The 26,781-nt window shown below is 59.5% G+C and overlaps 2 protein-coding genes, 1 long non-coding RNA gene and 1 other non-coding gene across 7 annotated transcripts; 2 read left to right on the top strand and 2 right to left on the bottom strand.

Moving 5' to 3' along the window:
• Window positions 1–426: 426 nt before the first annotated feature.
• On the bottom strand, window positions 427–498 carry TRNAE-UUC (transfer RNA glutamic acid (anticodon UUC)). The gene has a single exon. It is a non-coding gene; the product is annotated as a tRNA-Glu (tRNA).
• Window positions 499–779: 281 nt separating this feature from the next.
• LOC111929253 (ras-related GTP-binding protein A) lies at window positions 780–11,376 on the top strand. The gene is made up of 10 exons (XM_086850071.1): window positions 780–951; window positions 1,408–1,441; window positions 3,228–3,327; window positions 4,261–4,327; window positions 4,934–5,156; window positions 5,572–5,667; window positions 6,387–6,509; window positions 8,790–8,881; window positions 9,694–9,809; window positions 10,908–11,376. Exons 2-10 carry the CDS (start codon window positions 1,415–1,417, stop codon window positions 11,003–11,005), a joined length of 942 nt encoding a protein of 313 aa, XP_086706197.1. The 5' UTR covers window positions 780–951; window positions 1,408–1,414; the 3' UTR covers window positions 11,006–11,376.
• Window positions 9,877–13,690, bottom strand: LOC147650489 (uncharacterized). The gene is made up of 2 exons (XR_015276117.1): window positions 13,499–13,690; window positions 9,877–12,653 (listed from the first exon to the last, which is right to left on the bottom strand). It is a non-coding gene; the product is annotated as an uncharacterized LOC147650489 (long non-coding RNA).
• On the top strand, window positions 13,690–20,077 carry KLF8 (KLF transcription factor 8). 4 transcript variants are annotated; one of them, XM_086850066.1, is made up of 5 exons: window positions 13,690–14,590; window positions 17,481–18,027; window positions 18,648–18,750; window positions 18,855–18,988; window positions 19,161–20,077. In XM_086850066.1, the coding sequence occupies exons 1-5, from the start codon at window positions 13,784–13,786 to the stop codon at window positions 19,340–19,342; spliced, it is 1,773 nt and encodes a 590-aa protein (XP_086706192.1). In that variant the 5' UTR covers window positions 13,690–13,783; the 3' UTR covers window positions 19,343–20,077. The 4 variants fall into 4 exon arrangements, with proteins under 4 accessions (XP_086706192.1, XP_086706191.1, XP_086706194.1 ...); XM_086850065.1 differs by having other exon boundaries at window positions 18,624–18,750; XM_086850068.1 differs by lacking the exon at window positions 13,690–14,590 and adding an exon at window positions 17,267–17,396 and having other exon boundaries at window positions 18,624–18,750.
• The last annotated feature ends 6,704 nt before the right edge of the window (window positions 20,078–26,781 follow it).

The raw sequence follows: 26,781 nt of genomic DNA, 5'->3' as shown, positions 1-26,781 counted from the left end.
GGGGAGCTGCCAGGAATCCCTTCAGCAATAAATGAGCCCCCACATGTATAAATCTATATATCATATATGGGTTTCTATATATGTATCTTCAGCACAATCCTATTTGCCTTGAGCAAGGCAGGGCGCTTTAAAACGCACCGTGGGACACGAGCAAGGATTTTCTTGCTTGCTTTAGCGAAGAAGCCAATTAACAGCATGTTAATTAGCTGGGGGCTCTGTACTGCAAAGCGCTGGAACGTTTAAAACAGGTGGGAGGCTGCGTTTGCAGTGGCAAAGCGCTTCAGGAGGTTCCTGGCGCCCAGAAATTTTCCCGAAAAGATGTAAAAAAACAAGGCCCGAAGGAGTTTTGAGGGAGAATTTGCGGAAAAAACGGGAGAGGAGGGCGGGGAGTTTCCTTCTCTGGCAAGAACAAAAAAAAAACTGAACTTCCCATACCGGGAGTCGAACCCGGGCCGCCTGGGTGAAAACCAGGAATCCTAACCGCTAGACCATATGGGAGGCGCTGGGAGATACTATGCCCACGCGCCTCAAAGCACTACTGCCCGTCCCGCTGATCGCCAAGCCGGCCCCACCGTTCCATGGGAGTCACCGGGAAACACCGGGGCTCACCGGGAATACCGGGATTCACCGGGACCTTCCCCAACAAACAACCCCGGCCTTGCCAGAAAGGCGCTGCCCTCACCCAACATGGCGGGCGGGGCTTCGGGCGCGCGCGCGGGGCGGGCGGGGCGCGCGCTCACGTGACCGAGCTCTGGGTCCCGTGAGCGCGGGGGGCGGGACGGGGGCACCGCCACAGGCCCGGGACAGGCCCGGCCACCGCCCCCGGCCCCGCCGAGCCGGGCACCGCCACCGCCTCCGCCCCCGGGCAGCGCCCCCCGACCGCCCCCGGCCAGCGGGCTCACACCGGCAGCGCCTCCCAAGCCGGCCCCGGGCCGCCCATCGCCGCCGGAGGTACCGGGGCGCGGCCCGGCCCGGGGGGCGCGGGCGCTGCGGGGCCGGGGGCGGCTGCGGGGGATGCCGGGGGGATGCCGGGGGAATCCCGGGGGAATCCCGGGGATGGGGCTGCGGGGAATCCCGGGGGAATCCCGGGGATGAGGCTGCGGGGAGTCCCGGGGGAATGGAAGGACATCCCGGGAGAAGCGGCTGCGGGGAATCCAGAGGAAAGGGGGCTGCGGAGGGACCCCCGGCCCGGCCGCAGCCATCCCGCCCGGGCCGGGGGATCTCGGGAACGCCGCAGGTTTCCCGGCCGCAGCGGGAGTTCCCCATGGCCCGGAGCAGGGGGAGGGGAGCTGGAGCTGTGTCAGCGCTTCCCCAGAACCGGGATTGGGGTTGGGGTTGGGGTTGGGGTCGGCGAGCGGAGCCTGTGCGTGCAGAAAGCTGCGATCCAAGGTGGGCTTCTCTCGGCAGGTGTGTGATGCCAAGCACAGCCATGAAGAAAAAGGTAAGGACGGGGAGGAGGATCCTGCATTTTCCTTCCCCATCCCCATCCTTGGACAGCGTTTGTTGTATCCATTTCTCGGGCTGGGGCTGCGGTGCCTCGGAAGCCTCTCGGAGTCAGCGCTGCATCCTCTGCTGGAGGTGCCAGGCGCTCAGACCGGCTTCTCTCCTGGCCTGGCCGTGGGCTGGGTTCGTGCAGAGCCTTCCCCGGCTCCTGCTGTTCCCCAGGCGCTGCTGGGGCTGTTGCAAAACCCTCTGCAAAACCCTGTGCGCGGCCCCTGCTCGGGGAGGATCTGCTCCAAGCCCTGTCCTGTCCCTGGGGCACCTCCCGAGGTGTTCCAGGAGCCCCAGACTCGCTCAGGGCTCCCGGGAGGATGAGATTTGACAGGTGGGGAAGGAGCAGCAGCTCTGGGAATCGCAGGGGTGGCTGTATCCCAGCAGGAACACATCCAGAGCTCTTAAAGCAGTATCTGGCTGCTTTTCCGCGGTGAGGTGGGATTGGGTTCCCTGCTTGGCTGTCTGACCCCTTTGCAAGGCCTCTGCAGCCCAAACTTTGGGAATTGGGGCTGGTTTGGGCCGTGCCTCAGAGTGGGATCGAGTTTCTGCTTGGGATTTTGTGCAGGTGCTGTGAAATAAGAGCTTGGCTGTTCCCTGGGATCAGCTCAGGGGGCAGGACAGGACAGGGCAGCATCTTGGGGCGGCCTCCCCAGCCTTGCTGGATGTGGAACAGCCAGGAACTCTCCTTGTTGCCAAACCCTGGAGCCTGTGGGCAGCTTCCCTCTGGCTGGAGCTGCTGCAGGAATGACCTGGGCACGCAGGTCTGGGGAGTGAATTCTGCCTTGGTTTTGTCCCGAGGCTGTGGCAGCCCCTGCCCTGCTGTCCCAGGGTGAGGGTGGGAGGCTGGGCAGGCACTGTTTGGGCTCTTCTCCTGAAATCCCTCCTGGATGGGAGACCTGCAGGGCTGCTGCCAAAAGCTGGATTTGGTTTTGTAACTGGAACTTGTTTAACAGCTGGGTTTTGTGAACAAGGCCGTGTTGGCTGCCACTGATGGGTTTGTTTGCTTTAATTTTTATTTTTAGATCACAATGTAAAGCCTTGCCTGGTGTGACTGTCTCCCCTCATCCCCACCCCCAGCATTCCCTATTTTTTGGCTGCCTCTCCTTTCCCCTGAGGTCTGCAGGGATGGGACATCATGGAGCCAAGAGTCTCCTCTGGAGAGGTGTCACTGGAGCCATAAAAAGTCTCCCCTGCTCTGGGGACCCTGTCCTGGGCTGTCTCATCTGCTTTTCCCTTTTTTTTTTGGTCTTCTACCTGGAACTGGGAATGTCCCTGGTGTTTGGGGAAAAGAAAACCAGTCCTGTTGTGGGAAGAGCAGTATTAGAAGATCTTTAAGGTCCCTCCCAACCCTGTCTGGTTAGGACAGAGTGTTTGGGGTGAAAAAATAGGGGGTGAGGGGTTGAGACAAAACTGTTCCTCACCTTTAACATCCTTTGGTGCCACCAAAGCCAGCAGGTGGGAGGGGCTGGGGATGGGCAGGCAGCTCCTGCTTTTCCTAAGTCCTGTCCATGTTTTTTGAGGGAAGTGTTGGATCTGACCATGGCCCAGTGACCCAGGACAGCAGGGCTGGGGTGTCTGTCCTTCCCACCTGCTCCTCTCTGCCTCTCTCGGCAGCTGGAATTCCCAGCTGGAATGTGCCAGTCCTGTGTTTCGTGCCTTTGGCAATAAGAGGGAGCTGGGAAGGACTCAGTGCTCTGTGGGAGTTCATTTTTTCCTTCTTTCCCTCTCTGCAGGTGCTGCTGATGGGTAAAAGTGGGTCTGGGAAGACCAGCATGAGATCCATTATCTTTGCCAACTACATCGCCCGGGACACGCGGCGCCTGGGGGCCACGAGTAAGGAATTCCCGACACAATTCCCGGATCCCAGGGCTCCAACCCCTCATTAGAGGGTCGGGTGTGTCCCTGCAGGTCCTCCCAGCTGCCACACCCCGCTGGAGCTTCGGGATCAGACGGGGACAGGGAGGAAGTGGAGGGAAGGGAAAGGCAGCACTGGGATCGGCTTTGCTGCTTTATTGTTCAATTTTTATCCTCAACTCCCTTTTTTTTGGGATTAGGAAGCAGCCTTTGGTGCAGCTACACCACTCAGAGCCTCCTCTGTGTTGGTGGAACATCCCTGCTGTATCCAGGGATCTCCATCTGCAATGCCCCCGTGGTTTTGGCAGGATGATGCCCTGGGCTTTAATAAATGCCTTTCCTTTTTCCCTTTGTTGGGAAAAAGCAAGAAGTGATTCCTCTGGAAGAGGGGGATGAGTTGTTGGGATCTGGTGCTTCTCACTGGGAAGGGCCTGTGAGGATTTAATGTCAGGGATTGGTGTAAATTCTCTCTTTGCCATAAATTTGGCTCTTCCTGAAGTTTACATTCCCAGTGCTCCTGGTTTCTGTTTTTAAGGATGGCTTAAAGCCCTGCAGAGTCATTCCTACGATATCCCAGGGAGTGTGTGATTGAAGGGGAACACTTGCTGCACTTCTCAGGAGAGCAGTGGCCAGGGAGGCCTGAATTCCTCTGGGAAATGCTGTTTTTCTGGGATTTTGCAAACTGGGGCTGCTTTGTGAGGAATGCCCATCCCTGGAAGTGTCCAGGGTCAGGCTGGACAGAGCTTGGAGCACCCTGGGATAGTGGAAGGTGGCAGAGGCTGGAATGAGGGCTTTAATCCCTTCCAAGCCAAACCATTCCAAGATTTTGTGCTGATTTCTGTGATTTTTGGCTGCCCAAGCTCTGCCCCAGGTGTGTGGTGCAGTCAGTGAGCTCCTGCTGTCTCTTTGCAGTTGATGTGGAACATTCCCACGTTAGATTCCTGGGAAACCTGGTGTTGAACCTGTGGGACTGTGGAGGGTAGGTACTGATTATTCCTGGCCTTTTCCAACCTCTGGGGGAGGCTGAGGGGAGTCAGGGATGGAACAGAGTGGATTCTCCTCCCCCTGGAATGAGGGAATGCCCCTTGTCCTGCTGTCCTGAGGTGCTGGAACTGCTCATCTCCAGCTCCATCCAAGTGGGATTTGTGCAGAGAGGCCATGCTGGAGGTTGATCCTGTGGCTCCTGGGAGCAGCTTTTTTCAAGGAATGCTGTCCCCTCCTCAGCTCTGTGGCCTGTGGATCATCTCAGCCATGTTCAGCCAGAGTTAAAGGAGATTTAAATCCCGAGATTTAAGGCTGAACTGATGCTTTGGGTCATGTCCCACCCGTTCCTGCTGCTGTGGGGTTTCACAAACAGCTCCTTAGAGCCAGCCAGGAGCAGCAGGACACGAGGGAAGCTTCAGCTTCCTGTGGGACTGGGGGGACTGATGCTCTCCAGGAGCATCCAGCTTTCCTTGGGAACGCTCAGTGGGAATTTCCTTGGGGATGCTCCAGAGTGGGAGCTGCAGTTCCAAATCCTGGCAGGAGGCCTTTCCCCCAAAGGCAGGAGCTGCTTTAAAGGGAGTCTCCTGCTCTGCTCCCTCAGCCAGGACACCTTCATGGAGAACTACTTCACCAGCCAGAGGGACAACATCTTCCGCAACGTTGAGGTGCTGATCTACGTGTTCGACGTGGAGAGCAGGGAGCTGGAGAAGGACATGCACTACTACCAGTCCTGCCTGGAGGCCATTCTCCAGAACTCCCCCGATGCCAAGATCTTCTGCCTGGTGCACAAGATGGACTTGGTGCAGGAGGACCAGCGGGATCTGGTGAGGAGCTGGAAGTGGCTGTGGAAATGTGTTCCTTGTGCCACGTGGGTCACAGCTCAAAGGCAGCCCCTCAGGGCTGTTCCTCGAGGACTTTCTCAGATGTTCCCAAAGCTTTTCCTGCCTTTCTTTAAAGTGTGTCATCCTAGAATCTGGCAGAGAACAGCAGTGGTGATTTTTAGGGACAAAAAAAGCCTTTCTTGTCTGCTTCCAGAGCTCCCAGCACACCTTGGCTCCTTCCAACCCAAACAATTTTGGGATTCTGCAGCAGGACATCCCTGGCCCTGCTGCTCCCTGGGAGGGTTCCTGCCCAGTCCCCTGCTGTATCCCAGAGATCCATCCCATAAATCCAAACAGCAATCCACAGCACAGGCAGGAACATTTACACTCAATCCCTAAACTCTCTTTTGTTTCCCAGATTTTTAAGGAGCGTGAGGAAGACTTGAAGCGCCTTTCCCGGCCCTTGGAATGTGTTTGTTTTAGAACTTCCATCTGGGATGAGACACTTTACAAGGTTGGTGCAGCTCCCTCTCCACATCTGCCTTCCCACTTGGAGCAAGAGCAGGAGGAGGATCCCTGTAGCTGCTGCTGGTGTGATCAGCTCTGCAGCAGCTGCTTCTGCAGGCTGTCAGTTCAACCCAAATTAACCCTGCGTTTAATTAATTACCTTTAAAAAGTCAGGAGAGTGTGGTAAATATCAGGAACTTGTCAGACAGGCATCCCAAATATCCCCCTGGCTCTTGGGAAGGGTGAGGTTGGGCACTGCCCCACACCTGGGTGAGCAGCTGGGCTTGGAAAATCCAAGTGTGGATGAGCACAGATGTTGATCCCAGCACCCCCAGTCCCTCCTGGGCTTGTTCCTGGCCCATTGGGATAAGGTGGAACTTTGTTGGGATCAGGGATGAGCTGCCAAGTGTCCATCTGCGTGCTGACCTTGCTGAGGATTAAAAATCTCTGGAAACTTGTGTGGGAGAAGGAGACAGAAGCATCCCCAACTTAAAGCAGGGATGATTTCAGTCCGTTCAGCAGCGCTGCAGTTCCTCTGCCTGCTGGAGCAGAACTGGAGCCAGGGAAGGGACTCCTCAGGTCTGGGCTCCCTCTGGGAGCTGGGAGAAGATTCTCAGCCTTGCCCAGGCTGTCAGCACCCACAAGGGCCAAAAATCCCTCTGGGGGCACGTTTCCCACGAGAGGCTGAGGAGGAGAGGAGCTGATGGGACCTTTCTGTGTCTCCAGGCCTGGTCCAGCATTGTCTATCAGCTGATCCCCAACGTGCAGCAGCTGGAGATGAACCTGAGGAACTTTGCTCAGATCATCGAGGCAGATGAGGTGCTGCTGTTTGAGAGAGCCACGTTCCTGGTGAGTTCCTGGGATGGATTCCCTGGATGGAGCCTTCCTTTCCCTCCACTCTGCTCTGCAGCCAGGCTGGGAGAGCTGGGAATGTTCCCCTGGAGAGGAGAAGGATCCAGGGAGAGCTCAGAGCCCCTTCCAGGGCCTAAAGGGGCTCCAGGAGAGCTGAGGAGGGACTGGGGACAAGGGATGGAGGGACAGGACACAGGGAATGGCTCCCAGTGTTAGATTGGGCAGGAATTGTTCCCTGGCAGGGTGGGCAGGCCCTGGCACAGGTGCCCAGAGCAGCTGGGGCAGCCCCTGGATCCCTGGAATGTCCAGGGCCAGGCTGGACACTGGGGCTGGAGCACCTGGGACATGGGAGATGTCAGGTTGGAACTGGATGAGCTTTGAGGTCCTTCAAGCCAGCCCATTTTGTGATTCCATGGAAGTTGGGAGGTGCCAGCCCCAGTGCAGAATGTCCTGATCCAGGCTTTGGGATTCTGAAGCAGCCACTGGGACCCCGTGGGCCACGGGACCATCCCAAAATTCCCCTGTGCAGCAGCTGAGCTGCTGAGGTTTGGTTGGGGTTTCCTCTTGCAGGCTCTGGGAGTGTTTCATGTCCCCATCGTGGTGGGACTGCCCTGAGAATCCCTCTCTGAACAGAGCAGGAACCTTTTGGAGCTTCAAAACCAAACTTTTCACTTCCTTCTGCTGGGGTATTTGAGCTGGACCTGATTTCTCTTGATTTTTGATGTTCTGCAAAGCCAGAGCATGGATGGAGGATCAGCCATGGGACTGTGATGCTTTTCCAGGTCCTTGTGCTCCCAATCCCTCAGCCAAGGTGCTGGATAAAAGCACTCTTGGTGCTTGTCCATATTCCTGATGCTGGGCTGGGCTCTTCGCACTTTGCACCAAACTCTTGCTGAGCTGAAGGAAATATCTGAATTTTTTTTGAGTGTTTTCCTTGCTGGTGATTTGGAAATGATGGAGGGAATTTGGGAAAGGAGCCATGAGTTTTCTTCCTCCTTAAACTATCAGAAACAAACACTTGCCATGCCTGGCAAGTTCTGCTTTTTGACCTTTTGGAGATAATAAATAGTTCCACCTTGGGGTGTGTGACAGTGTGATTGTTACAAGGACATTTCTAACTGAAAGAAATGATCTTTGCAACAAAAATTCTGTGCTTAATTTAAGTGTAATGGTGACTTCTTAAAAAACTCTTTTTCTTTTTTTCCTATATTTAAACATTCCCAGGACTCTCTTCTCCTGAAGGGAAATCTTCCTGTGAAAATCTCTTTGGGAAATCTTACTCTGAAAAGTTTTTTCTAAAATTCTGTTTAAACTGTAGTGAGAAAACCTCATCTGGGAAGTTCAGGAAGGAAATTGAGCACTGGGAATTGCACATTTTGAATGTGGCTAAAACTGTGCTTGTGGGAATAATTGGGCAAGTTTAAAAAGTGATGGGTTTAAGGTGGTTAAGGGAAAAAAGAGGGGGAAAAAATCCCTAAAAAATCTGAAATGTGGCTCCCTGAATAGAGCAGTTTTACATCCCTCCTGTCACATCCAGAGGGAGTTGATTTGGGAATTGTGAAGAGCTCAGAGCAGCTGGCCTAAGGTTTTGGAGAGATTCCTGTCAGCTTTGCTGGGGATGGAGCTGTTTGGGCAGGAAACACAGCTCTCGCTCCGTGTGGCTGAGGAAGAAAGGCCTGGGGCCACCAGCTCGGTGGGAATGTTTCTGGAGATGTTCTCAAGGATTCCTGAAACCCTTCAGGTGCTCTGGGTGTTGGCATCCAGGCACTCAGGGCTGCTCCTGGATCTCTGGGGAGGGAGAGGAGGGAACTGCTCTGAGCTCCCTCTGCTCTGACTGGAGTCATGGAGGAGGAATTCCCAAGGAATCAGCTGCCTTTGAGCTGTTCTTGCTGGGGAGGAACAGCTTGATTTGGCTTTGGGATCACTGTCAGTGCAGGATGGGGAATATCCCAGCAGCACCTTAGGAGGGAAAATCTATCACAGCACTCGGCACATTCCTGAGGTGATGGACACTTTTTTTTCCTGTTTTCACCCTATTTTTGGATCAGGATTGAAATTGCTGCTGAGGTGAAGCTCTCAGCCCTCACCTGGCAGATCTGTGCCATCCTTTGTGTGCTGACCCTGTCACTGAGCTCCTCAAAGCCCCACAAGAGCTGCTGTAACCACCTCCCATGATCCAGTCAGCCCAAGGCAAAGGGAATCCTTTCCCTGCTCCCCAGGCATTCCTGGGGAATTGAGCTGAGCTGGAATCCCTGACTGGCTGTGCCCCTCCTCCAGGTGATTTCCCACTATCAGTGCAAGGAGCAGCGGGACGTGCACAGGTTTGAGAAGATCAGCAACATCATCAAACAGTTCAAGCTGAGCTGCAGGTGAGCTGCTCTCATCAGCACTGGGGAGATCAGGGCTATTCCAGCTTTTCCCAGAGAATCCCAGTTTGACTCCTTGGCAGCTGGAATGCCAGGATGGAATATTGCTGGAAAACAAACCGTTAAATGTTAATTTAACTCCTCCTTTGCTCGTGGGGGGAGAGGTTTGGTGCTGTTTTATTCCAGGCCTTTTTCTCCTGGATCAGAGGAATTCCAGGGCTGAACTGATCAGAAGTGTTTCTCTTGGAAACTGGGAATGGCAGCTGGAGAGCTCTGCTCCAGCCCAGGCCCTCAGGGCTGGCTGGGGAGGACAGGGCCTGCAGACACTGTTTATCCCTATTTTCAGTAGAAAAGTGGGAAGCTTGGCTTTGCACAGCCCCAGGCTCCACAGTCAGGTTAATCCTGAGGGTGTGTGGAGCTGGATAGGATGGAGAAGTTTCTCAGGGGGTTACAGATGTTCAGATGTCTTCAGGTATTCCCATTTTATGCTTATTTTTGCTGCTCAGAGTATCCAGCTGAGAATGGAATGGCTGAGCCCTGGTATCCATGGGGAGCAGGCCTGGTCAGGGGGGTTGTGTCTGGAATTTCCTTCATTTAATGCACAATCAGCTGATATTGATCTCATTTGGCCCAAAGCTGAGGAATTTTGCCTTTAAAACCAAGCCCAGCCAAAGCCCTGCTGTAACCACACCTTGCCAAGTGGGAGTTCCAGCTCCTCCTTGTTCCCAACAGCTCAGATCAGAGATTTTGGCCATGTGGGCACAAAAGCTCTTCATTCACTCTTTTTTTTCCCCCTTTATTTCCTTGTTTTTCAGTAAGCTGGCAGCCTCTTTCCAGAGCATGGAGGTCAGGAACTCCAACTTTGCTGCTTTCATTGACATCTTCACCTCCAACACCTACGTGATGGTGGTCATGTCAGACCCCTCCATACGTGAGTCATAGCCAAGAGAAACCAGGAAAACCTCAAAAAAAGTGAAATTAGTCCAGCTTAGACCATGTTTCTTTTGGAAAATGAGTTTTTAGTTAAAAGAAGTGATTAAGAGAGGGGTTGAGGGGGTAAGCAGGACCCTGCAGAGGTGGTGGCACAGCTGAGCTGCTGCTGCTGTCACAGGGAGCCACTAAACCAGACCTGGCTGAGCAGGTCGTGCCTAAAACCTATTTTGGGCAGTTGGGAGCTGGCAGCCCCGCTGGTTTTTGGGGAGGAAGCAGAGCTGGCTCATGTTTGGGTGTGCTCTGGCTGCCTGGGCTGTCTCGGGTGGACAGGCTCTAATTTTAGCAGCATCTATTTATCCCAAGGAGGAGCTGCAGCAGTGCCAGCCCGCAGCCCCTGGGAGCAGATCCCTGTTTACACAGCTCCTGGAATCGCTGCTGGGAGCTCAGGGGCTCCAGGGACACTGCCCAGGGCCTGCTGCTGTGGTTTCCCTGCCCTCCTCACTTTGGGAATTAGGGGCAGTGTGGGATCCTGGGCATTGCTGGGCTGGGGAGCAGCTCTGGGATGAGCAGCTCATCCTGGGAGAGGTTTTTCCTCATTGTTCTGGGATCAGCAGCAGCCCAGACCTACCCACATCACATTTGCCCAGACCTTCCCACAGTAAATTCTGCCCAGACCATTCCATGCTGAATTTTTCCCAGACTTTCCCATGTTTAATTTTTACCCATCCCAATTACATCTTGCCCAGACCTTCCCAGATCAAATTTTGCCCTGACTATCCCACACTGAGTTTTACCCAGACCATCCCACATTCCATTTTACTCAGGCCTTCCCACATTAAATTTTTCCCAGATCAAATTTTTCCCAGATCTTCCCCCATTGAATTCTACCCAGACCATCTCACATTAAATTTTACCCAGCCTTTCCCACCCTCAATTTTTCCCAGCCCATCCCACTGTGGATTTTGCCTGGTTTGGGAGCAGCAGGGTGCACCCAGACCCTGCAGAGAGAGCTGTTGAGGCCAGGCAGCCCTGAGGACGTGGTGGCTCTCACCCTTTTTAACTTCTTTTTATCTCCCCTGTCCCTTTTCCTTGGCAGCTTCCGCAGCCACGCTGATCAACATCCGGAACGCCAGGAAACACTTTGAGAAGCTGGAGAGGGTGGATGGACCAAAGCACAGCCTGCTCATGCGCTGATCCCAGGCACTGGGGCTTTGGGGGGAGAAAAAACAGATCGGGACTACTTCTTTTTAGGAGAATCTAACACTGTCCATGTCTTTGTTGGGCTTTGAAATGAGTGTGCTGCTTGTTTTTTCTCCTTATCACATTGGACACTAGAGCTGGATCTGCTGTGGACCTTCCTGGAATTTCCCTGGCACGGGAGGGTCGGGAAGGAGGCAGGACAGGTGATGTGGCCGCAGGGGGTGTGACAGAGCCCTCGTGGATTCGTGGCTCCGGGTGATGGGATATTTACTGTATCCTTGGAGGGTTGCTAGAATAAGTTTATAAATTTCTCCTCGTCTTCGGTCATGGAAATAAATTTTTGCTACCAGGGGTTTCAGATCCGAGAGCTTTGCAAAGTGGGTTTGCTTTCTCCCAAATCCCGGGGCAGCTTTGGGAAGCAGAGCTGTAGGAGCTGCATGTTGCTGGTTTTGGGGGGGATTTGGCTGAAAGGCGTCCCAGAGTTTCACTGGAAATCGCTTGGCAGCATCTCCCTCCCTTTTTTTCTCTGTTGCTGCATCAAATTACTGTGTAAAAAAGGGTGTGGTGCCTCCGTGCCTGGCTCTTCCCTGCATCCCTGCCCACACAGCCGCTGGCAGGGGAGAAATCCACCGGGACGAGTCGGAGGAGTGGGGAAGAGGAGCTGAAAGGGCTGGAGAACCTGGGGGCTCCGCACAAAAGCTCCCAGCGCTGCTCCGTCCTCCTGGAATTCAACACCCGCGTCTCGCACCGCCCACCCGGCAGCTGCCATGCCTCGGGCTGGGGGAGTTCCAGGGGGAATCATCCCCGTGGGAGAGGGGCTGTTCCCAACGGGAGCCTGGAATGGGCGCCCGGCTGAGGTTGTGTTTGCCGGGATGCAGGTGTGGAATACCTGGAGTGGGAATTCGCGGACACAACCGCTGTTCCCCCAAGGAGCTGGGATCAGACCCTGCTGGGAATGTCACAGCTTCCCACACTCCCACCCTGCCCTCGGAGCGAGGTGATCCGGGTGTTGAAGCCTCTGGAATATCCCATCCCAGTGGGAAGGGCTTCAGGAGAGGCTGCAGCTCCAGATGTGGGCACGGAATGCTGCCTGATTGCCATGGTGACAGGGGTTGCCTCTGGGTTTCCTCAGGGATGAAACGGCAGCACGTGGAATTGGGGTGATGTCAAAGGGGGAATGTGGGGTGGAGAGCAGGTGACAAAGGGCTGGGAGGGACAAGTGGCCGGAGCTGTCAGGAGCCAAATCCTGGCTGGGCTGGAGCCTCCTGGGACAGTGACCCACTGGGGGTTGGGGTGAAGTTCTGCACTTCTCCAGCTTCAGATCCCTTTTCCTGAAGTGCATGGATTTGGGGGCTCTTTGGGAATCAGCCTGGTCCTTTTACTGTGGCCAAGCTGCCACTGTGCTCGTTGAGTGACAGCCTGTGACAAACACGGGTGGCTGTGACAGAGCACCTGCCCTGCCTGCTCCGATGGCCCCATTGTGTCCTTTGTCCCTTCCCAGAGCAGATCCCAGGCCTTTCTGGGAGCCTGGGCTTGGTGGCTGCTCTGGCTCTTTCCATTCCAAGCAGGGAGGTTTGGGAGATCAGGCTTAGCACCTTCATCCCACCTTCTGGAAAATTCTTCCCGCTTTCTCTGGCACCTCCTGCCCCCAGAAAAAAAAATAAATAAAATATTGATGCCTGCTCCAGATGTTTCTCACACAAACATCATCCCAAACCCGGATGATGTAGCTGTGATCCAGCCTTTTCCTTCAGCACTTAACCTTGGAATGAGGAGAAACTTGATGCCATGTGTCACTGAGGTCCTGCATCAATCCCCCCTTGGCCCAGTTCCTGTCCCCTTGGAGCTGCTGTGGGGCCTGGGATGAGTTCCCTGGGACAGCTGTGCTCCCTGGGGTTGTCTTGGAGCTACTTCCAGGTTTTTTGACCATTTATTTCTTGCTTTGGAGCATGGATTGCTCCAGTGGCATCAGCAACAGGATGTGCTGTTTAGGGTCAGCAATTCCTGAGGGTCTCCCTGGGGATGCTTCCACTTGTTTTTGCTCCTTAGTGGCACAGAATTGTCCCTGGGGGCTGCTGGGGGGGGATGGACACGGGGCTGTGGTGGCCACACACTGCTCTGCAGCTGGGACCAGCTCCTCCAGCACATCCAGGGGCTCATGGATTCTCCAGAGTCACCCTGAATTGTCACTGCTGAGCTGTGGCTCGTGGGCACCTCGTGAGGAGCACCCGCAGCATTCCCTGCCCAGGGTCCAACCCCTCCTGCCCAAATCCATCCTTGGGACAGCAGGAGAGGGGACCTCGGGGGAACCCCTGCTCTGCTCCCCCCTCTCTTCTGGGGGTTCTGGGAGGTCACCTGTGCCTGCTCTCAGTCCTTCAGCTCAGTGACATCAGGGAGGGGGTGCCTTTGGGTGCAGGGCCCACTCATCCCCCAAAAGCTGATCCCCAAAATCTCCCCAGGGGAGGTTGGCCAAGGGAAGGTCCCTACCTGAGCCTTTCCTGAGGAGAAGAAGTGTTTTTTTGCCAAAAGGAGGTCGGTTTGGTCCTGGTTGAGGTGTGGTGGCTTGGCAGAAGTGTGGGTGGTCACAGGGTCACTCTGCATCCCTGGATAAGCTCTGTGTGCCACGCCTTGGTGGCCGTGACCTGCTCTTGGAGTCACCTCTGGCAGGGACATGGTGAGCAGGTGACACCTGGCTGAGTCCCCATCCCCAGGATTTCCCATCCCTGGGGATGAGGTCAGGGCTGGGGATGGGGGTCCTGCATTTGGGGGGTTATGGGGTGGTTAACCCAGCCTGGTCCTGCCCCTTGCACACCCAACGCAGGGTGGCCATCCGGGGACATCTCAACACTGGGGACAGCCCGAGGCTGGGGACACAGCGCTGGGAGCAGCCAGGTCCCCTTGGGATGTTGGAAAACTACTGGGATGAGTGGGGGGTGGATTCCCACTGGCAGCTCCAGGCCAGGGGCTCCCCCAGACCCCCCCAGGAAGGGACCAGGGGACCCCCAGACCCCCACGTGGTTGCAGCCCCTTGCAGATGCTCCCCCAGCTCTGCCAGGACCACCCTGGAGGACCCCACATGTTTGGGGGAGGCTTTACCTGTGTGGTGAGGGGGGCTCGGGAGGCAGAGATTGGCACCCGTGGGTGCTCGGATTTGGGGGTGCTCCACGCCCCTGTGGATGGGGGTGCAGGGGGACCACAGGACCCCAAATGGGGGGGGTCTCTGCTCCCCCCATCACTGCCACAAGGTGCCCAGTCCAGCAGCACCCCCCACCCCTATTTTGGGGCTCCCTCCGTGTGGGGGGGGTGGGAGCAAATTGGGGGTCCACCCCCCTCCCCCAAATCCTGCGCGTTCCCATGGCAACGCCGGATGCGAGGGGAGCCGCCCATTGGCTGCCGATGATGTCACCTCAAGGGCGGGGCACCCCCCCCCAAAAAAAAGAGGGTGGGGGAGGGGAGCTCCGCCCTACGCGGCCCCTCCCCGCCCGTGGGGGCCCCACCCCGCCCCACCCGGCACCGCCCCGGGGGCAGCGGCGGCGGCGGCGGCGGCCGGGGATGCGTTCGGAGGAGGCGCGGGGGCCGGTGCGTGGGGCCGGGGGCGCGGCGGGGGCCGAGGGGGTGCTGGGGGGGCGCTGGGAGCGCGGGGAGCGGCGGGGGGAGAGGGAAGGGAGGGATGGAGGGGGAGGGTCCCGCCCCCCCCCACCCCGCGCCCCCTCAGGCCTCCCCTCCCCCCCTCGCCCCCTCACGCGGGGGTCGCGCGTGGGGTGTGTCCCTCCCCCCCACCCCGTGCGCCGCGCGCGCTTCCGGGGAGGGCGCCCCCCCGCGGCTGGGAGGTCCCAGCGGGCGGCGGCCCCGCCCTTCCCTCCCCCTCCCACGCCCTTTGCTCTTAAAGGGCCAGACCCCGATCGGGCTCCGGACCCCCCCCTTCCCCACGGGCAATCCTCCCCACTCTGTATTCCCTCCGTGCCTCCCCTTTTCCCCCGCCGTATCCCGAGCGGCCGCTGGCGGAGGGTGGAGCGCGGAGGAAATTCCACGGGGGGGTGTGGCGGCGGGGTGTGACCCCCCCACGCCCACGGGTGGGGGACCCGCAGCGGGGGGAGAGGGTGGGGACACGCAGGGGACAAAGCGGGGGTGGGGGTGGGGGGTTGTGGAAGACGTTTTCCCACGCTCCCCCCCCCCTCCCCCCGCCCAAGGTCACCCGAAATCCCTCCTTAAGCTATTTAGGGCTAAAAGCGGGGGGCACTAATTATGGCACTAATTATGGCCGGGGTGTTGGGGACATGAAGTGTTGCGAGGGGTGCACAGCACCCCCAGATCCGTGGGTCTGAGGAGGAGCCCCCCCGAGCCTCCACTCCGCACTCCTGGCTGAGTTTGGGGTGCACCAGGCTGAGGATGGAGGAATTCAGTTCACCCATTAATGGGGAGGGGGTGTCACCAGTGGTGGAATTTGGGGGACAACGAGCCCCACCCCCGCCCACTCGCTGGCCCATTCCGCCCCTCCTACCCCCGCGGAGCTTTGGGGTGCAAGGGACACCCAAATTTGGGTAGGGGAGGGTCCCACAGGTGAGGACGGGGCGTCCCTTTTAATCCCCCCCTCCAATGAGCCTGTTTGTGGGGACCCCCCGCGTGTGAGGGGCCGGTGCTGGGGGGCTCTGGGGGGACATTGGGGTCCCCAGGAGCGGGGGGCAGGTGGGTGTCCGTCCGGGGGTGTCCCCTGGTGTGTTTTTGGTGGGGGTCTCTGTGGAAGAGTTGCTTTGAGGACCTGGGGATGTGTTTGGGGGGTCCATGACTGAGCGTGGGGTGTTTGAGGGGTGTCTCTCCTTGCTGGGCGGGTGTTTTGGGGGTCCTTGGATTTGGGAAGGGGGGCTATGGGGGCCCCTACCTGAGAGTGGAGGTATTTTGGGGGTGCTGGTAGTTTGTTTGTGTGTGTGGGGTGTTTTGGGGGTCCTTGGCTGATTATGGGGGTGTTTTATGGGGTCCCTGGCTGAGTGTGTTTGTTGGGGAGGGTCCCCCCAATATCCGCGTACTGGGGGGGGGGGGTCTCTGTCTCTGTTTGGGGGTGTAACCTGTGTTTGGAGGGGGCTCTGTGTGCTGGGGGGTCCCCAGGTGAATGGGTGGGTTCTGGGGAAGGGGGAATGGCTCTGGCTCTTTTTGGGGTGTGTTTAGGGGGGCTCCCGGCTGTATCTGGGGGGGAGCCCATGGTGATACGTGAGGGGCTGGGTCTGGGGGTTCCGTGGCCCCGTGCGTGTGTTGGGGAGGTGCTTTGGGGGGGTCCGGTTTTATGGGGACGGGGAATTTGGGGCACCGTGTGTGAGCGGGCGGTTCCGTGCCGGTGCCGGGGACTCTGTACCGGTATCGGAGGGTTCGGTACCGGGGACTCCGTACCGGTATCGGGAGGGTTCGGTGCCGGTGCCGAGGCCCCTGTGCCGGTGCCTTGGGCTCGGTGCCGGTGCCTTGGGCTCGGTGCCGGTGCCGGGGGTGCGCTGTAGCCGCCGCCCCCCCCGGGCGGGGCCGGGCCGTGTGCGCGGGGCGCGGCGCTGGGTGTGGCGGGGCGGGGCCGCCGCGCGAGGCCGGTGCGTGGGGGCTCCGCGGGCGGGGACGGTCCCTGCGTGGGCAGGTACGTGCGGGGGTCCCGGGGCAGCGCCGGGGGGTCCCGGGGCAGCGCGGGGGGTGACGAGGAGCTCGTTTGGGCATGGGTTCCCCCGTGCCCGGTGCCCCCACGCGTGCCCCGGCACCCAGAGCGAGGTGCGGTGAGGTCGGGGGGGATCCCGCTTGTCCCTCGGTCGTGTCGCGGTCCCGCGGGGGCGCAGCGCCGGCCGTGCCGCGGGTGGGGCCGTGCCCGGTGCCTCCCGCGGGGCCGGGCCGGGCCCTTTAAGAAGCTCCACCCGCGGCCGAGCCCAGGTGGAGCCGCGGGGCCCTTCGCACCTCGGTCGGCGCGGGGGGGAGATGGTGCTGCGGGCGGCGGGGGGAGCTGCGGGCGCGGCGGACACGCGTGGGAGCCCCGCGGGTCAGTGCGTGAGTGACCCCGGCCGGGGGGGCGCGGGCCGGGGGGGGGGGGGGGGAGGGCGCGGCCCCTTTAAGGCGCGGGGGGAAGGAGCGGGGCGGGGCCGCCACCGCCCCGCGCGCGGGACACGCCCCCGCCACGCCCCGCGCGCGGGGGGCGGGCCCGGGCCGGCACAAAGGCGCGGGCGGGGGGGCGGGGCCTGCGGTTCCCGCCCTCGGCGCGCGCCGCGGCCGCCGTGAGGGGCCGGGCGGGGCCGTGAGGGACGGGCGGGCCCGGCCCCGCCTCAGGGCACGGACGGGCCGCGCCATGCCCGGCCCGGCGACCCCCGAGTGGCCCCACGCCCCGCCGGAGCCGCCCCGAGGCGCCGCCCCGGTCGGTTGGTTGGTGAGAGCCCGTTAAAAAAAACCCTTAGCCCCCGCCCCGTGCCTCAGTTTCCCTGGCTCCTCACGGACTGCGGGTCTCTTGCAGGGCCACGGGAAGGCGACGCCCGCCATGAGCTCCTCGGCGCTGCTGGCTGAGGGCCCCCTCGACCCACCGGTGCTGCTGGCCGACATCAAGACGGAGCCCCCCGAGGAGCTGCTGGCCAGCGACTGCAGCCAGCCCCAGGCCGAGCCCGTCGATCTCTCCCTCAATAAATCCAAGGTGGCTCCAGCCTCGGCCCCGCCGCCACCGCCCCCAACCTCGGTCCAGTCTTCCCCCATGCTGGTGGCTCCCCCGGTTCCTGCTCCCACCACCGTGTCCATCCCGCCCTCCGGTCTCAGCTCCACCTCGGCCATCCCAGCTGTTCTCTCACCCGGCTCCATCCTGGCCTCCACGCAGGGCAGCGGCGGGCAGCAGATCCTCCACGTCATCCACACCATCCCCTCCGTCAACCTGCCCAGCAAGATGGGCAACCTGCAGACCATCCCCGTGGTGGTGCAGTCCCTCCCCGTCGTCTACACCACCGTGCCCACGGACGGCGTCACTGCCATTACCGTGCCCCTCATCGGGGGGGACGGCAAGAACGCTGGCTCTGGTAAGGGCACCTGGGGGGAACCTTGGGATCTGGGGGGTGGAGGGTGTCTGTCCTGCCTCGTGGAGGGGCACCCTTGAAGGGGATCTTGTTTTTCACTGTGGACTGTCCCTGGCACCACCACGTGCCACTTTGATACAAAGCCCCTCTGCCCCCAGCCTGTGCCCCCCAGGGGACATGGGGAGGGCAGGGACACACAGGGCATGGCACTGCCTGTCCTCCACCCATCCTGCTGCTGGCAGCCTGCCCTGCCCTTCCCACTGGCTGCTTGCTGCCAGCAGCTCTGGTTTCAGCTCAGCTGCTCCCTGTGCCCCCCACAATCGCTTTTCCCAGGACATTCCCAGCTTCCCACCTTATCTGGGGTGGGGGGCCTGGATCTGCCCTGCTCTGGGCAGGAGCAGGCAGACAAAAGTGGTTCCCCCAAGCCGTTTCCTCCCTTTGGGGGTTCTCCATCTGCCCAGTTGGGTTTGGTTCTCTGGAGGGACAGGCAGTGCCTGGAGCACTGCAGGAGCAGGGGGAAGGCTGAACCCCTGATGTGGGGTGGAGTGTTTTTGGGGTCTCTGTTCTGTGCTCACCCCTTGCCTCTGTGTGCCCTAAAGCTTTCCTTTCCCGGACCCCTCCAGTGAAAATGGACCCTGGCTCTGTGTACCCCATGGACATGAACAGCGACAGCGAGGACAGCGCCTCAGAGAGCGGCCCAGCACCTTTCCAGGACCTCCAGAGAGAGTGAGTCTCCTCCTGCCTGTGCCTCCCCACCCTTTATCCCCCTGAGCCCCCTGGGAGCTCCGTGGCTCCGGGGCTGTGGCTCCAGCTCTCCCTGCTCCCGGCAGGCCGGCGGCGCGGGGGCCCAGAGCCGATTCCCCGGACCTGAAGAAGCGGCGCATCCACCAGTGCGACTTTGAGGGCTGCAATAAAGTCTACACCAAAAGCTCCCACCTCAAAGCCCACCGGAGGATACACACAGGTAGGGCTGGGGTTGGTGTCCCCGGATTCCCCGTGGGCTGGGGGAGGAGTGGTGGTGCTGTGTCCCTGGGCAGAGGGGCGGCCCTTTGGGAGTGCTGAGGGATTCCCCGTTTGGAATTCCTGTGAGGGGTTTGTTGTGGCAGCGCTGACCCCTCGGTGCTCCCCTGGCACAGGCGAGAAGCCCTACAAATGCACGTGGGAAGGCTGCTCCTGGAAGTTCGCCCGCTCGGACGAGCTCACCCGGCACTTCCGCAAGCACACGGGCATCAAACCCTTCCGCTGCTCGGACTGCGACCGCAGCTTCTCCCGCTCCGACCACCTGGCCCTGCACCGCCGGCGGCACGTCATGATGTGAGCCGGGCTGGGCCGCGCCGGGAGCCGGCAGCGCCTCCCTCCCTCCATCCATCCCCACCCCGCGGCTCCTGCGGGGCGGGGACTGCGGGAGCGCCGGGGCCGAGCCGCGCCTGCTGCAGGAGCCCCGCCGGCACGGGACGGCAAACAATGGATTCTGGACTGCTGCCCCTTCTCTCCTGTACCCAGTTGTTTTTATTCCTGGGTTTGTCCTCGCCTGGAGGCTCCTTGGCTCCTCACCTGGAATGCACCCAGCAGCTGCCTCAGGCTCTTCAGCACCTTGTGTGGGCTCCCTGTCCCCTGCCCCTCCCAGTGCCAAAATCTGGGAGCCATGGTGAGGACGGGGGCAGGGGGTGATCGGCCCTCGTGGAGAAGCTGTTGGCCATTCCCTCTCCATCCCCAGACTGTCCCAGCAGGAGAGGGGACATCACCTCTGTGCGTGTCCCTCAGCACGTGCTGGGCTTCATGGGAAGAGCTGGGGGCACAGAGAGCCAGGAGGAAAAGAGGAATCGAGAAGGGGGAAACACAACCCAACAATGACCCACAAACAAGACCATCACCACCACAAAAAGGGAAACTTTGTGGAACATGGAACTTCTCTTTTATGGAATTCTACGAGGGGGTGGGACAGGGTGGGGGGACGAGGGCCAGCAGCTCTCGGGTTTTTTGGAAGACTCTGGGCCACTTGAAGTGTTTCTAAGTTAAACCAGCGGCTGTGGCCACATGCTTTGCTTTTTAATCATGGTTTTTGTGGAGTGTTTCTTCCATCCCCCTACAGCCAGCCCCCAGGTTGCTGGGAGGGTGTCAGGATTTGGGGTGGGATGCTGTGAGCTGCTGTGTGATGGGGACCACGACACCTGCCATGCTCAGGGCAGTCCCTGTGGGGGCTTGGGAGAAGCTGCCCAGACTCCCCCTGAGCTGTGGGGGACACTTCAGGGACCTGTGACCCCTGAGAACAACTCACAGCTGCTTGGGAGGGTGCTTTTCCTCAGCTTCCCATCCACCAGCCAGGGTGTGCTGTGGGCAGAGCTTGTCCCTGGCCTGAGGTGGTCCCTGGCCTGAGCTGCAGGCCTGGGGCAGAGGGGCTGGAAATTCCCAGGTGGGGAATATGTGTTCAAATCGATTCATGTCAAAAGGCACTGTAGAAATACCATAGATTGGCCTGGTCAGGGTGAGGATGTCACCTTCCCAAGGGGACAGGGACAAGGCAGAGCTGTTCAAGGCATTCTGTGTCCAGAGGATAGACCAGGGGGCTCCCAGTGCCCTGAGCTGGATGAGCAGGACTGCAAGGATGATCAGCTCCCTGAACTTGTGCAGGATCTGCTGTTCCAGCTGGATCCCTCCAAATCCCTGTGGGACCTGTTGGGATTCATCTGAGAATCCTCCAATAGTCACCGATGCCATCAGAAAGCCTCTCTTGATCATTTTCAGTGGTCTTGGGAATCCAGGAGGTCCCAGCTGGCTGGAAACTGGGGACTGTTGTCCTGATTCTGACCCCAGAGCCCACAGTCTCACTTCAGTGCCCAGTAAAATCATGGAAAAGATTATTCTGGGAAGTATTGGAAAACACCTGGAGGACAACACACTCATTGGTCACAGCTCCATGAGTGGAAAGTCCTGCTTGTCCAACCTGCTTTCCTTCTGCAACAGAGTATCCCACCTGCTTGATCAAGGAAAGGCAGGAGATGGAATTTTTTTTGACTTCAGCAAAGCTTTTGATCATGTCTTTCTCAGGGTCCTTCTGGGCAAAATATCCAGGCCACAGCTGGATAAACACATCCTGGGATGGGGGAGCAAATGGCTCATGGGGTGACACCAGCCTGGCACCTGTCATTTACAGGGCTCCAGCCTCATCCCAGTTCTCTTCATCATCCTGGTGAACAACCCAGATGCAGGGCTCCAAGGAATATAAAGGAAAAAAAATCTCAAAATTCTTCAATTGAAGCTTTTTGGGGATTTTGCCTGAAAGAAAAAAAAAAAAAAAAAAAATTCCAGAGAGAAAAATTACAAAGAAAAGATATGAATACTCCTTGCAGAGATGAGAAAAAAATCACACTTTTGGAGGGTTTGGGAATTCTGTCACCTTTTGAAGGGCCCCGTGGCACTGCCTGGGCTCGGCTGAAGGTGGAGCTGCTTAAACGGCCTAGCCCAGCCCCCCTGGGAGTCACTGAGGGACAACCGGGGGACAGCCGGGACCCCCAACCCCACCGTGCTCTGTGCTGGGTCCCGGGGCGCTCATGGGACCCCAAACCAGGTCCTCGTCACCCCCGGACCCCCCCTGGGACCCCTGAGCTGTCCTGCACGTACCTGTGGGCACCCTCAGGGGTGTCATTGGGGTGCTGGCACCCCAACCAGAGCCCGAGGGTCCCTTGGGGGGCACAGGGTGCTGGCAGTGAGGGTCAGGGCCGGGGGTTTCCTCTGGGGGGGCTCTTGGGAGCTGCCGTTTGGGGGGACAGGGCGCTCTTTGGGGGTACCGTCACTCTGTGTTAAGGTTCCGGGTGGTGCTTTGGGGCACTCTGTGCTCGGCCTTTTGGGGGTGCTGGCAGGCAAAGCCGTGCTCGGGGGGACCCTCCCGTCCTTGGTCCCCCAGGTTGGGTTATGGGGTGTTTGGGGTGCAGCCCAAAGCCGGCCGGGACGCGCTGCCGTCACCGCTGGCAGCGCTCGGGCACCCGGTGGCGCCAGCGGCCCGCGCTGGGCCAGGGCTGCCCGAGCATTCCGAGGGATTCCCGTTCTTTGGGAATTTCCCTGGCGGCCGCTGCGGCAGCGCTGATCCCTCGGTGCTCCCCTGGCACAGGTGGGAAACCCTAAAAGCGCCCGTGAGAGGCTGCGCTGGAAATGCCGCAAGCCCAGGGGCATCAAACGTTCCGCTGCTCGGGCTGCGGCCGCAGCTTCTCCCGCTCCTCCCTCGGCAGGGACTGCTGGCACAGGGCTGTGGGAACAGGGACACAGCCCCAGATCCCGGGAGGAAATGCAGCGGCTCGGGGATCACACAGGATCCTGTGCCAAATGCCCGTGACAAAGGGACATCGATGTGCGGGCATCACCCGGCGCCTGGAGAAGATGCCGAGGTCCTGCCACACAGGCAGCAGGTGCCAACCCCTCCTCAGGGCTGGAATTACCATCCCAGGGGCTGGAACCGCTATCCCAGGGGCTGGAACCGCTATCCCAGGGGCTGGAATCACCATCCCAGGGGCTGGAACCGCTATCCCAGGGGCTGGAATCGCCATTCCAGGGGCTGGAATCGCCATCCCAGGGCTGGAATCATTATCCCAGGGGCTGGAACCGCTATCCCAGGGGCTGGAATCATTATCCCAGGGGCTGGAATCGCCATCCCAGGGGCTGGAATCATTATCCCAGGGGCTGGAATCACCATCCCAGGGGCTGGAATCATTATCCCAGGGGCTGGAATTGCCATCCCAGGGGCTGGAATCACCATCCCAGGGAGCCCAGGCTGTCCTTCCAGCCCCCTCTCCTGGGTGAAGCCCTGATTGCTCTGAGCAGAGACCCCCACCCACATTCCCGGACCCATTGAAGCTCAGCCTGGGGCCTCCAGCTCCTCGCTGTGCTGGAGCTGTCTCAGCCCTTCCCACGGACGCCCCTGGCTCTCACCTTGGACCTGCCCCATCCCTGTGACCCGGGACTGTCCTGCAGCTTGTGCCAAGGGCAAGGTGAGCTCCAGGGAGGGCTGTGCCATCCCCGTTCTGGGGCTGGGTGAGCTCCAGCAGAGCCCCTCAGTGGCTGCCAGATCCCGTGGCATGAGGGGCACATCCAGCTCCACATCCCCTGGGAATCCTCCAGAGCCAGTGTGGGATTGGGACCCTATGGCACAGTGGGGACAATGCAGCTCCACATCCCCTGGGAATTCTCCAATGCCTGCGGTTGTGCTTGGTGGGAGCCCAGAAACGCCTCCCGGTTGTTTTCCAGGCTTGGCAAATGCCCAAGGCTGGATTTTGGGGGAGAAAAGGCTGATACCATCCCCTTTGTCCTGGAAACTCAGGCCTCAGGCCCTTCTGCTTCCTCACCCCCCTCCTCCTCTCGCAGGAATGCCTGGAGGAGCTGCTCCATCTCCCCGCCGGGGGCTGTGGTGCCTCCCAGTGCTCCCGCACAGCCCAGCTGGGGGCACTGGGGGTCTCCCCGGGGCTCTGGGGGTCTCCCCGGGGCTCTGGGGGTCTCCCCGGGGCTCTTTCCCCATCACCCACCCGCACCCTTCCGTGGCTGGGAGAGGAATTTCGCAATCCCAAAAGTGCTTCCCTGCTGAACGAGTGGTGGCTGCGAGGGGCTCTGCAGCCTGCTGGGGGGCCCTGGTGGCACCCCCGTGTCCCCGGGGTGGCACTGGGGTGGCGTGTCCTGTCTCTGGGACTGTCCCTTGTCCCTTGTCCCTGTCGGGGGTGCCGGGGCCTCTCCCGCCCGCCCGGCCCGCACTGCTCAGACTGGTTTAGCAAGTGCACGGGATGAGGCGGCTGCTTTTCCTTTGAAGGGCTCCCGGGAAGCATTCGGTGGCTGGAAAGCTCCCGAGGAGGAGAAAGGAAAAGACAGAAAATAGGTGGTTTTGGGTTTCGCTTGGGAGAGCGGGGGAGGCTGCTCCGGTGGCTTTGCAGAGCTTTGTGTGCCGGGCTTGGGGACAGAGGGGTGTCCCCGTGCCCAGAGGGATCCCGAGGAGTTCCCGAGGAAGCCGGAGCGGACTGGGGATGTCCACCACGGCCCCGAGAGAGGTGGGTGCTCCAGCATCGCTCCGGGGTGACCGCGGGGGTTTGGGGTGGCAGCAGGGCCAGGGACCCCCAGGCCTGGCCCCTTCCCCAGCCCCCCGAGTGGGGTCCCTCGGGGGTCCCTGAGGGGTGGGGGGCGCTGGGGGCAGGCTGGGGGTGCCTCATCAAAGGCGATTTGGGGAGTGGGAGCTGAGCTTTGCTTCCCAGCCTGATCCGGGTTGCATCAAACCCTGGCGCCTCTCTTGCCTTTTAGCTCGAGTGTCTGTAGTTCTGGGTTTCACCTGCCTTGTGAGAGCAGGGCCTGCCTGTCCTTCCTCACCATTCCCATGGACCCGGCGTGCTGGGATTTGGGATCAGGGCTGGCTCCCCAGTTCCCCCCCAGCAGCCCCAGCCCCTTTCCCCTCCCTGCGGCCTCTCCATCCCTCCCTGTGCACGTTCCCCCTTCCCAAAGCCCCTTCAGCCTCTCGGTGTCGGCTTTTCAGAAGGTAAATCCATGTGGAATGAAGGGGGAAATGTGAGGAACGGTGGGAGGTGATGGTGACCGGGTCACAGGGAGCTGCTGCTCTGTCCGTGCCATCGCGGGTGGCACTTGGGGACACAGTGGGACTGGCAGGGCAGAGATGGGCTCAGAGTCATTGTCCTGGGGCAGAGATGGGCTCAGGGTCATTGTCCCGGGGCAGAGATGGGCTCAGAGTCATTGTCCTGGGGCAGAGATGGGCTCAGGGCCATTGTCCTGGGGCAGAGATGGGCTCAGGGTCACTCTCCCAGGGCAGAGATGGGCTCAGGGTCACTCTCCCAGGGCAGAGATGGGCTCAGGGTCATTGTCCCATGGCAGAGATGGGCTCAGGGTCATTGTCCTGGGGCAGAGATGGGCTCAGGGTCATTGTCCCGGGGCAGAGATGGGCTCAGGATCATTGTCCCGGGGCAGAGATGGGCTCAGGCTGCTCTCCCAGGGCAGAGATGGGCTCAGGGTCATTGTCCTGGGGCAGAGATGGGCTCAGGGACATTGTCCTGGGGCAGAGATGGGCTCAGGGTCATTGTCCTGGGGCAGAGATGGGCTCAGGGTCATTGTCCCGGGGCAGAGATGGGCTCAGGATCATTGTCCCGGGGCAGAGATGGGCTCAGGGTCATTGTCCTGGGGCAGAGATGGGCTCAGGGTCATTGTCCCGGGGCAGAGATGGGCTCAGGATCATTGTCCCGGGGCAGAGATGGGCTCAGGCTGCTCTCCCAGGGCAGAGATGGGCTCAGGGTCATTGTCCTGGGGCAGAGATGGGCTCAGGGACATTGTCCTGGGGCAGAGATGGGCTCAGGGTCATTGTCCTGGGGCAGAGATGGGCTCAGGGTCATTGTCCCGGGGCAGAGATGGGCTCAGGATCATTGTCCCGGGGCAGAGATGGGCTCAGGGTCATTGTCCTGGGGCAGAGATGGGCTCAGGGTCACTCTCCCAGGACAGAGAAAGGCACTGCCTGGATTCCTCCCATCCCTTCAAGGAGAGGCAGCTCCACCTTGAGAAATCATGGATTGACCCCTGCTGGGCAGGAGCAGCCTGGTGCGAGCCCTGCTCCAGGAATGGGATTCACAAAGATGCAGATGGGATGGAGAGAAAGGGAACTGTTTTTGTTTTTATAATGGAATCATGGAACGGTTTGGGTTGGGAGGGACCTTAAAGCCCATCCAGTGCCACCCCTGCCATGGCAGGGACACCTCCCAATGTCCCAGGCTGCTCCAAGTCCTGTCCAGCCTGGCCTGGGACACTTCCAGGAATCCAGGGGCAGCCACAGCTTCTCTGGGCACCCTCCCCACCCTCATTATAAATTTGTTATATATTCCTTCTTTCCACGTGTGGTCCTGCAGGGTTTGTGACACATCCCCTGTCCCTGGCAGGGTGGTGACAGCAGCATCCCTGCGTGTGTGGGATCCTGCCTGGGGCACACAGGGAAGTGGGGAATCTGTCTGGGGCTGATCTGGGAGGATCCACAGGGAGGGGGCGGATCCAGGCTCTTCCTTGGGGAGGGGCTGGGGACAGTCAGGGCTGGACTATCTGGAGCAGAACGGCTTTTTTGCTTTTTAGTTCTTTGCCAGAAAGGTGATTTTTATTCCCTGGTATCCCTGGATCTTTACACTCCTTCCTTTCCAGAAGTGAAACCCAAACAGAGTTGCCTGGCGTCTCCATATGAGCCCTGTGCCCTCCTACCTGTCTGTGCTTTTCCAACAGTTGCTTTTCTTTTCCTTCAGGGTTTGTCCCTTTTATTCTTGATCCTTTCCTTTTATTTTTGATCCTTTCCTTTTATTTTTGATCCTTCCCTTTTATTTTTGGTCCTTCCCTTTTTCTCCCTGGGAATGAGAAATGTGAGCAAGCAGGAATTTCCTCTCAAAAATAGTTTTGATGCAAAATTGACCCATTCATGGAAAAAAAAAAGGCATTTTCTCATTGAAAAGTATCCATGTCTGTTAAAAACTGGAATATTCACCTTGTTTCAGTGCAGGGGACTCTGTCTGGGGACAGTGGTCCAGCTGGGGGTGTTCCAGGCCTTAGGACTGGGGACTGATCCCTCCATCCTGGGGGTGCTGGGGCTGATGAAGCTCCTGGAAGGGCTCAGATTTTGGGATTGGGATTGAATCCTGGAGCTGGGATTTCCTGGGAGCATGGCTGGTGGTGGATCTTGGGGTTGGGGATCAAATCCTGGGCTGTGGGATCTTGCTGAGCTCCGTGTGGGAGCGTGGCTGGTGCTGGAGC

The sequence above is a fragment of the Cyanistes caeruleus genome, chromosome 14 (assembly GCF_971803275.1).
Source record: "Cyanistes caeruleus chromosome 14, bCyaCae1.hap1.1, whole genome shotgun sequence".
NCBI classification, from domain to species: domain Eukaryota; kingdom Metazoa; phylum Chordata; class Aves; order Passeriformes; family Paridae; genus Cyanistes; species Cyanistes caeruleus.
Note: the sequence above shows the minus strand (reverse complement) of the source record. Positions and strands in the feature narration are given on the sequence as shown.

Coding starts and splice junctions, on each gene's coding strand:
- KLF8 (XM_086850065.1), top strand. CDS start 13,784: ATGGGGTGGTTAACCCAGCCTGGTCCTGCCCCTTGCACACCCAACGCA. Junction 18,028..18,623: donor CGGCAAGAACGCTGGCTCTG/GTAAGGGCACCT, acceptor TGTGCCCTAAAG/CTTTCCTTTCCCGGACCCCT. Junction 18,751..18,854: donor TTCCAGGACCTCCAGAGAGA/GTGAGTCTCCTC, acceptor TGCTCCCGGCAG/GCCGGCGGCGCGGGGGCCCA.
- LOC111929253 (XM_086850071.1), top strand. CDS start 1,415: ATGCCAAGCACAGCCATGAAGAAAAAG. Junction 5,668..6,386: donor GGGATGAGACACTTTACAAG/GTTGGTGCAGCT, acceptor CTGTGTCTCCAG/GCCTGGTCCAGCATTGTCTA. Junction 6,510..8,789: donor TTGAGAGAGCCACGTTCCTG/GTGAGTTCCTGG, acceptor CCCCTCCTCCAG/GTGATTTCCCACTATCAGTG.